The sequence below is a fragment of the Mizuhopecten yessoensis genome, unplaced genomic scaffold (genome assembly GCF_002113885.1).
Source record: "Mizuhopecten yessoensis strain PY_sf001 unplaced genomic scaffold, ASM211388v2 scaffold8849, whole genome shotgun sequence".
In the NCBI taxonomy this organism is placed as follows: Eukaryota; Metazoa; Mollusca; class Bivalvia; order Pectinida; family Pectinidae; genus Mizuhopecten; species Mizuhopecten yessoensis.
In genome coordinates this window covers 138,558-147,575 of record NW_018407753.1, presented here as the reverse complement: position 1 = coordinate 147,575, position 9,018 = coordinate 138,558, and the positions used below count along the sequence as shown (strand labels likewise).

Sequence of the window (9,018 nt, the reverse complement as noted above, 5' to 3'; positions counted from 1 at the left end):
AGGTAGCAGTTTGATAGTATGCACCTATGAACCCTGACTGACCCCCAGGGGCTGATGGGTTGGACCAAAAAGGGTTGAATTGACTGAAATTTCAAACATCTTTTTCTCAAGACCCAGATATGGTAGAATCAAATACTCTTCATAGATGGTCGGGTCTGTAGGTGCTTTACCGAAATTGTGAATTTCTTGACCCTGGGGTCTCACGTTTCCCCCTGGGGAGGGGGTAAACTTTACTATAGTTTATATAGGGAAATCACATTTTGGACCAACATTTGTTTAATTTCCATTGGAAGTAATTCAATTTGGGTTAGCATTATCAGTATTAGGTAGCAGTTTGATAGTATGCACCTATGAGCCCTGACTGACCCCCAGGGGCTGATGGGTGGGGCCAAAAAGGGTTGAATTGACTGAAATTTCAAAAATCTTCTTCTCAAGACCCAGATATGGTAGAATCAAATACTCTTCATAGATGGAAGGGTCGTAAAGTTTATGACCCTAGGGTCTCACGTTTACCCCCCTGGGGAAGGAGGGGGGGCAAAATTTATTATGGTTTATAATGGCAAATGATACTTTGAATATTACATGTTAATAACTTGATTGGAATTATAACCTTGAATTGACAGTTTGATACTTTGAAAATTTTGAGCCAGCCCTACCCCAAAGGGCTGTAGGGTGGGGCTCAAAGGAGTCAGTGTGCTAAAATTTCTTCATTTTCCTTGTTAAGAATCAGAGGTACTAGTTTCAAATCCTTTTTAGTCTGAAATCTGTATGCTAGATATTGAATAAGGTGGTTTTATTGTTTTTTGTCACTTTGAATAATATTTCTGTTCATGTTAAAAACAAAATCAACTCTCTGTATAAATATATCAGCTGACCGTTAAGGCCCATGGGCCTCTTGTTCATAATATTTACACATGTGCTGAGTACAAAATTAGACTACTTGAAAAGCTAGCTTTTTTAAATGTGAAGCCCACATAGTCCAATTCATCATGTATATGCCAATTTTAGAGCTGTATTTTTTTACTTTTGATACATGTAATATTACACTACTGTACACTGCTACCTAAGCATCCAAGTTTCAGGCTGCTGGAAAATCTATTTTTGGTGATAAAAATGCTTACATACTTTGATATAAGTCTCAGCAGGTAATGGTTCTTCAGTTTTGGAGACAGGTCTCTTCTGCCGAACTCAAGCTGTTCTTGTCAGGGGGCATAACTCTGCATTCCAGGATGGTAAAATTATCAGGTGGAAGTAGTTATGCACGTCATAAAGGAGGCTGTTATTCCAACCATGATAGAGAAGCTAGTAAAATGAATTAAATCTGTATAATCCATTCGTGGTGTCTTTTACAGGTTCGTGTGAGCTTTACAATGAAAGATGGACGTAAAATGATGAGAATCATTAGCAAATCTATGGACGTCACAAAAGACCGAGCTAAGATGGAGGAGGTGAGTTGAACAGTTTACCAGACATTTAGTAGTAGTAGATATAGTGTAAGAAATGCTTCAGTTTCATAGGCTCTGTAGATCTTAAAATAGTATATAACTTCAGTTTTATATATCTTGAGGGAGAAGAGAATGATCTCATCTTGCTTGGCACAGTGAAAGTGCATCTTATGAAAATGTGCATGAAGAAAGGAATTTTTGATTTTGGGGTATTACACCCCTGTAAACAAAGTTTGAATGCGTAGATAAAATGAAGCGGGGGTATATCTTTGTGAGCTAGCTCACAGTTTCTATAGTTTTGAACTGTACACATATGCATCAGAAAAGGGAAATCCCAAGTTAAGGATTATAATTAAGAGCTTTTGTTTTCGAGGTAATGTAAAGTGTACTTATCAAGCAATGATTGTTTGTGGTTTAAGCTTGATGAAAAATAGTTCAAGTCCTTTCATATTTTTGCGTATTAATTACCCCATGTGATATGTTACCTGACCTTCACCCAAGGTCAAGGCTGTAATAACGTAATGTATTATTTTATATATGCAACGATTTCCCAGTAATAATTCTTCAAAATGTGACAGCTAGGGTACAAATTTTGTTTTTACAATCATTCAGTAATCTTATTATGCCATTTTACAATAACCTCTGATCCAAAACTAGGGGATGAATGTTGCTGTAGTGGGTTTGGCCACAGCACAGCAGACTGCAGACTTGGCTTCAAAGGGCAAGGTCGAAATGGCACGAAATAAACTGTAAGTCATGTTCTTAAAACTCACATACATTTTTATTGTTACACATTGTTATATAATCACTATCATTCCCACCCCATGGTTAAATTTTGGATAATTTCACAGTGTTAAATAATCTCGTAAAGTAAGCCATCACATTTTCTTCATTTATGCTTCAAGTTGAGGGAGAATCAGAATCTCAAACTTGTGATGATTGATTATGTTTACATCCATTTTCCTGAGTGAAGTAGCAAGAATAACATGCTCGCTGAAATTTAATTGTAGCTTATACCTGAGAAACGTCTGATTTAGATTGATATCAAGCATGATTAATTGTTTCTAGATGAATAACTTCTATATAACAACAAGTACAAAAGAAATTATAATCTTCCTTAATTATAATCTGTTAAAGTTATGAATTGTGTTTCATTCTTTTTATGTTAGTTTTACTATATGAAGTGGGATCCATATTGTTAGATTTTAGATAACGGATGCAATGTAAGTTATATATGTAGATATTCCTACTTCTGACCTTGTGATTGAGCTATGTTAAAATATGTTTCCCTCACTTTTCACGACTTGATGAATCAGGAATATGTATTAACAGTTTAAACTACAGTTTTTTAAACGTAGTGATTTTTATGCATATTATTGGAGGTCATCTGTACACTTACAATTGGTTGAAAATAAATTACACTTGTATGATCGTAATTCAATATTTTATCACAATTATAATTGTATTTGCGAAAATATATAATTTACAAGTGATAGGGAATTTGAATACTTAAAATCAGTTTTAAAATTCCTTATAGTTGTTTTTAAAGCATTTCACAAATTCTTATTTAAAAAAAAATCTTAATCGTTCCTGTATTGTTGTTTGTCTTCTGCATTGAAATCAGCCGGTCTATTTATAACACCTAAAACATCAGGGCTTTTTTCATATTCGTCCGATATGTATTAATAGAAGTGTATTTATATTGTCCATGGAGATTTATCTGACAAGATCAATGCACATTTCTGTTGACCATTCGAGTTTAAAAAACTGTAGTTTAATTTATATACAACCAATTGTAAGTGTACAGATGACCTCCAATAGTATGCATAAAAAGCACTATGAATAACGTTTTTTTAATTCACCGACAATCTGTCCCTTTGTCATGACGAACCGATTAGTCGGCAACTGACTGTGTCAATGATCAAAGAAAATAGTGAAATCAGCCTCCCTAAAATAGATAGTGCATTTGGTCCAAACTGGTAAACACACTGGGTCAGGTCAACTGCTGTACATGAGGGGAAACGGCTTTTGTCACGTCCACAACATAGTAGCATCCCGAACTTCAAAGAAATGTTGCAAAGATTTACCGTTGGAAGTTTGGATACGATCAATCCTGAAAGGTTGTAAATAATGATTTTTTTAAAAATATAAATGTATAATTTGTATCCTCACATAATGCATTTTCAATTCAAATAAAGAAAATTGATTCCTAAAGACGTACAAATACAACACCTAAATGTAGAGAGTAGCTTGTGATCTTACTTGGTCCTAGTAAATGTGTATTGCAGCGAGAAAATGCAAGTCAAGAACAGGGTTTGAACCCAGGACCCTCCCAACTCTAGACGAACGTTCTACCAATTGAGCTAACTGGTAGCCAATAATCGACCCAGTCCAATTCCACTACATTCCTCCCTCCTTTCTCTAAGTCTTCAACACCAAAGACATCACTATTTTTACAACCCAGGTTTGGGTATCCCCTTGCTTGGCATTCACCATGTGCTTGAAACAAGGGTTGGTCACAGGTTCCAAATGTAGTAGGAACAGAAAAAGGTACGGCCTAAGTCTAGGGTTCAAACCCTATCCTCCCAACTCGTAGACGGTCGTTCTATCGATTGTTCCTCTGCAGGTTCAGGGAAAGAATTGGCCTATCCCACTACATGTCGTAAAAGGCGACTAAATGTGGGGGGTTGATAGAAAATTAAACAAAATAAAAACCAAACTCTATCAATTGACCTACATGTACCTGCGACCCAGTCCTGTATGGCTACACATGTACTAATATGTCACTCACAAACGTTGCCTCGTCCACTTTATATATTAGGTACCTATACACATATTGTTAGTTACATTATACCAACATTATACGAGTCCTGACTTTTTTTCAAAATAAATTTAGAATAATTTTCTATGGGTATGGTTTACGTTTACAACACAACTGACTATTGCTAACAAAACTGTTAACATTCCTAAAGATTTAGTTCTTAATTTCATGGGTACAGTAATTGTAATTCACAATTTTGTGTAACCACGAACTGGGTGGTCCTAAGATTTTGGGCCCCTTGGAAATATTTGATTTCACAGTATATAAGTAAACGTTACCGATCGTTTTGATCAGTCAATGAAAATAGTCACACTAATGCTTTAACTGTGCTGATTTGCTGAACAGGACCTCAGTGAACCGCATGCTAAACAATGCATGTAATACAGATGAACAAAAAGAGGAGAGATACACCTTCAGGGCGGAATGTGCAGAACTCCACCAGAATCTCAATGACCGACTTAGCTCTGTAAGTATTAGTGTTGGCTGTATAAGGCATCCATCTACCTTTCAGCACCATCCCTTTGTTTTCTCTGAAAAAGATGGTATCATCCCCTTCCATCGTGAACTGCCTGATAAATACAAATTAGCAAGATTATTATTAGCATTTTAAAATCAGATGTACACATTTTTTATAAGTTAAGTTGGTCCAAATTACTGTTGAGCTATTATTTCGTGACATGCTCAACTTTTTCATTTAAAAATCTACTTATCCTGTACGGCTCAGTGGATATTCACTCAATTAGGTCTGGAGCATCCTTGGGCAAAAGGGACTAAATGTTGTCTAAATGTGCGCCCCCGATCTCTTGGAGTCACAGGGTTCAGGGCCTACTAGGGGATTAAGAGTTAAATCCTTCACCTTTTCTGTATGGATGGAATGATTTAAACCAAATCTGATCTAGAACATTGTTAGTTCAAGGGGACCCACCATTGTATAAACAGAGGATGTGACCTCCCACTCCATCCCCTCGGGGCAGATGGGTGGGGCCCAATGTAAGAAATTGGGTCATCACTTGGAAACGGTGGACATACCAACCCTATAACCATGTTCTATACCCATGGCTGACATATCGTTTGACAAATACATTCGTCCTACCAGAGTTTTCCTTGTGATCAATTCTCACCCATTGGTGGGATCCAATTGGGAAATTAGGTTACAGCTTAAAAATTGTCAAAGTCCCCAACCATTATTAACCAGATATGCAGTTGCTGGATACTAATTACCCCCTCCAAACCCTATGATGATCTATACACATTGTGCTGATAATTATTTATTTTGTTTCAGAACCGATACTCGGCAAGAGATTCTGACAACTCCTCCAGGGTGTACAGCAAGATGATGAAACATTCTTCTGCGAGGTTCACAGGAGCTTCCAACTGCAAAAAGAGCAATATCGCCAGTAAGAGGCAGACAACAGACAGCGAAGTCCGTCAGCAATACTACGGCTACATGTCCTAGTGTTGTCCCAGGTCAACAGATAGCGATGTCTGTCAACAATACTACGACTACATTTCCTAGTGTTGTCCCAGGTCAACAGACAGCGATGTCTGTCAACAATACTATGACTACATGTCTTATTATTGTTGCAGTACAACAGACAATGATGTCCATCAACAATACTACGACTACATGTCCTAGTGTTGTCGCAGGACAACAGACAGCGAAGTCCGTCAATAATACTATGACCATATGTCCTAGTGTTGTCCCAGGTCAACAGACAGCGATGTCTGTCAACAATACTACGACTACATATCCTAGTGTTGTACCAGGACAACAGACAGCGATGTCTGTCAACAATACTACGACTACATGTCCTAGTGTTGTCCCAGGTCAACAGACAGCGATGTCTGTCAACAATACTATGACTACATGTCCTAGTGTTGTCCCAGGTCAACATATAGCGATGTCTGTCAACAATACTACGAATACATGTCCTAGTGTTGTCCCAGGACAACAGACAGTGATGTCTGTCAACAATACTACGAATACATGTCCTAGTGTTGTCCCAGGACAACAGACAATGATGTCTCAATGGTCAACAAAAGTAAAATGCTTAGGAAGTGATGTCCTCAAACGACCCTTTCAGCAACGATGTCTATGGTAAAAAATAGAAATACGAATTCTCAGACAAGATTGTCCTTGGTGTTTTAAACACCTTACTTGTTATACCATTCTTCGCGTTGAATAGAAAATTACATGCATTTTACAAATCACCACATACAATCTAACTTTATCTTAACTCATTCACCCCTGAAAACACATTTGAGCTCTTCCAATTCAAAGGTTGGAATAGTTAATTATGAAATGTCAGGGGTGAATGAGTTCATGTACTCAAAATCTGTCAAAGAAAAATACTGGATTCGTCAGGAGTTTTAGTATCATAGTTGTTTGTACTTTAACTTGGATATAACTTAAGTTTTATCACAGTTTCAAAAACTTCACCAAGTAGAATATTGGAAATGCTTTTTTTTTCATTTTTCATTTTGTGTTATTTTGATGTTTATATTATGGCTTATTTCCATTGTTATGTAGAAGTAATATATTTTTTTTGGGATTGTACATAAAACATTGTAACGGTCTATCCTTTTATATTGTTTTTTTAGAGAGAGTGTGCACTATCTGACCAATTTTCTCCAGTGTTTTCTCATTTTGCTTAGCTTGCATAGTCCTCCAAGGAAAACTGATCAAATAGAATCATTCACCGTTTTCACTAGTACCGGCTTACCAGGTGCACTGAAATATTTTCTGCGATATAAATTGTCAGCTTCCCTGATGTATGTTAGAGATTTCGTTGAGTTTGTTGGTGCCATTTATCTGAATATGTTGTTTCTCTGTTTTTAATGAGAATTCTATGTTAATAACATGTAAATGTTTTCGTCATCCTGATGAACATTTCAGTTCGGTTAAAACTTGTGTTAGAAATTCTTTTCAGGTATATATATAGCTAGAATGATTATATGTGATACCTAAATGAAAGAACAGTTTTATAAAATGTTGATTTTAAAGTTCATATATGTGTATTAATTATAAATTTTGTGAAGAAATCCTTTTAAAATGAGAGATAGTTTTAAAGACAAAGTGTTGAGTGTTGTGATTTACAAATTATGAAAATTATACTCATTTGCATATTGTATGCACATTCCTTTACATGCATTGTACTGAAGTAATTCAGGGGTTTTAACAAGAACAGGTAGTAGGCAAAAAGCACTGGCTCAATCCTGATGTTGACCTTTTTTCTGATATATCTCGTATGTAAATTCACAAAAGGTCTGTTCATATAGAAGTTACTGAGAAACCTGTAAAGGTAGGACCGTCCTACTTACACTTTACAATTTAAGGTTGTTACATTGTCCTGTACATATCTCCAATACAGCTTGAGGAAAAATGTACATTTTATTACTGATATACTGTTGAATGTAAAATTTTCACTGCAGTTTAATTCTCAGTTTTCTCACCTGTTGTAATGAGGGTGGATTTATCCTTACTGTGAACTTGAATGAACAACATAACATACTTGGTAATTAAATGTGAAGATCGAAATTAGCACTGAGCAAACAAGGATTATGGTGAAGGATGAAAGTTTAACTGGATGAAAATTTCTTGGTATATATATATTTACTTCTTTGCCCCATATATACACTTAATTCTTTAATTGTTTTTCTCCAAAGGTCTGTGAATGAGGCCATATATAATGTTCAAATTTGAATTCCTTTATTTCACTGAACTTTACAGCTTGATCATCCTTGTTTTAATCACCTACATTATATAAACATAGTGTTCGGGACACTGCGCATGGTGTTCGGGACACTGTGTATATATGGTGTTCGGGACACTGTGTATATATAGTGTTCAGGACACTGTGTATATATATAGTGTTCGGGACCCTGCGCATGGTGTTCGGGACACTGTGTATATATATTGTTCTGGACACTGTGTATATATATAGTGTTCGGAACACTGCGCATGGTGTTCGGGACACTGTATATATGGTGTTGAGGACACTGTGTATATATATAGTGTTCTGGACATTGTGTATATATATAGTGTTCTGGACACTGTGTATATATATAGTGTTTTAATCACCTACATTATATAAACATAGTGTTCGGGACACTGCGCATGGTGTTCGGGACACTGTATATATGGTGTTCAGGACACTGTGTATATATATAGTGTTCGGGACACTGTATATATGGTGTTCGGGACACTGTATATATGGTGTTCGGGACACTGTATATATGGTGTTCAGGACACTGCGCAAAGTGTTCGGAGGAGAATGGACGCAGTTTACAATAACGGTTACCTAACATTGGTAGCAATGTGTACATATTTACTTTGGTAATGTTTTTCATCCTTCAGCATTTGTTTTACGCAATGCTGTACGAGTTTCAATACCAACAGCTTTTTTTCAATTAGACATTTTTAAGAATCTCATTGTTATTACATGATATATAAAACATATTGAGATAATTAATGTTACTCATCGTCCATAATGACGCATTTAATATAGACGTTCAGATCTCCTTTTTTTTCTATGGACCTGTCTTGATACATAGACTGTGCTGATAATTTGATTTTTGTTAGTGCATATATGATTGGTTATTCTTTGATAAATAATTGGTAAAATAATGTTTTAAAACATATCTAAAGGTGACAATTTTAAAAATGTAGAATAACTTTTGATGGGCATCATCAGAAACCTGTTGCTTAAGGACTCCCATATCACTCCCAAAAACTTCAGAGAAGTGCTGGAA

The 9,018-nt window shown here is 36.0% G+C and overlaps 1 protein-coding gene across 2 annotated transcripts in view; it reads left to right on the top strand.

The window, feature by feature from the left end:
- LOC110456799 (circularly permutated Ras protein 1-like) overlaps positions 1 to 6,469 on the top strand; it is a 28,234-nt gene extending 21,765 nt beyond the window's left edge. For both annotated transcript variants that reach the window (XM_021507760.1, XM_021507761.1), the window contains exons 14-17: positions 1,353 to 1,448; positions 2,103 to 2,194; positions 4,612 to 4,732; positions 5,549 to 6,469. In XM_021507760.1, coding sequence (XP_021363435.1) covers positions 1,353 to 1,448; positions 2,103 to 2,194; positions 4,612 to 4,732; positions 5,549 to 5,722 — 483 coding nt within the window. In that variant the 3' untranslated portion in view covers positions 5,723 to 6,469. The remainder of the gene's footprint in view (positions 1 to 1,352; positions 1,449 to 2,102; positions 2,195 to 4,611; positions 4,733 to 5,548) is intronic.
- Positions 6,470 to 9,018: the final 2,549 nt, after the last annotated feature.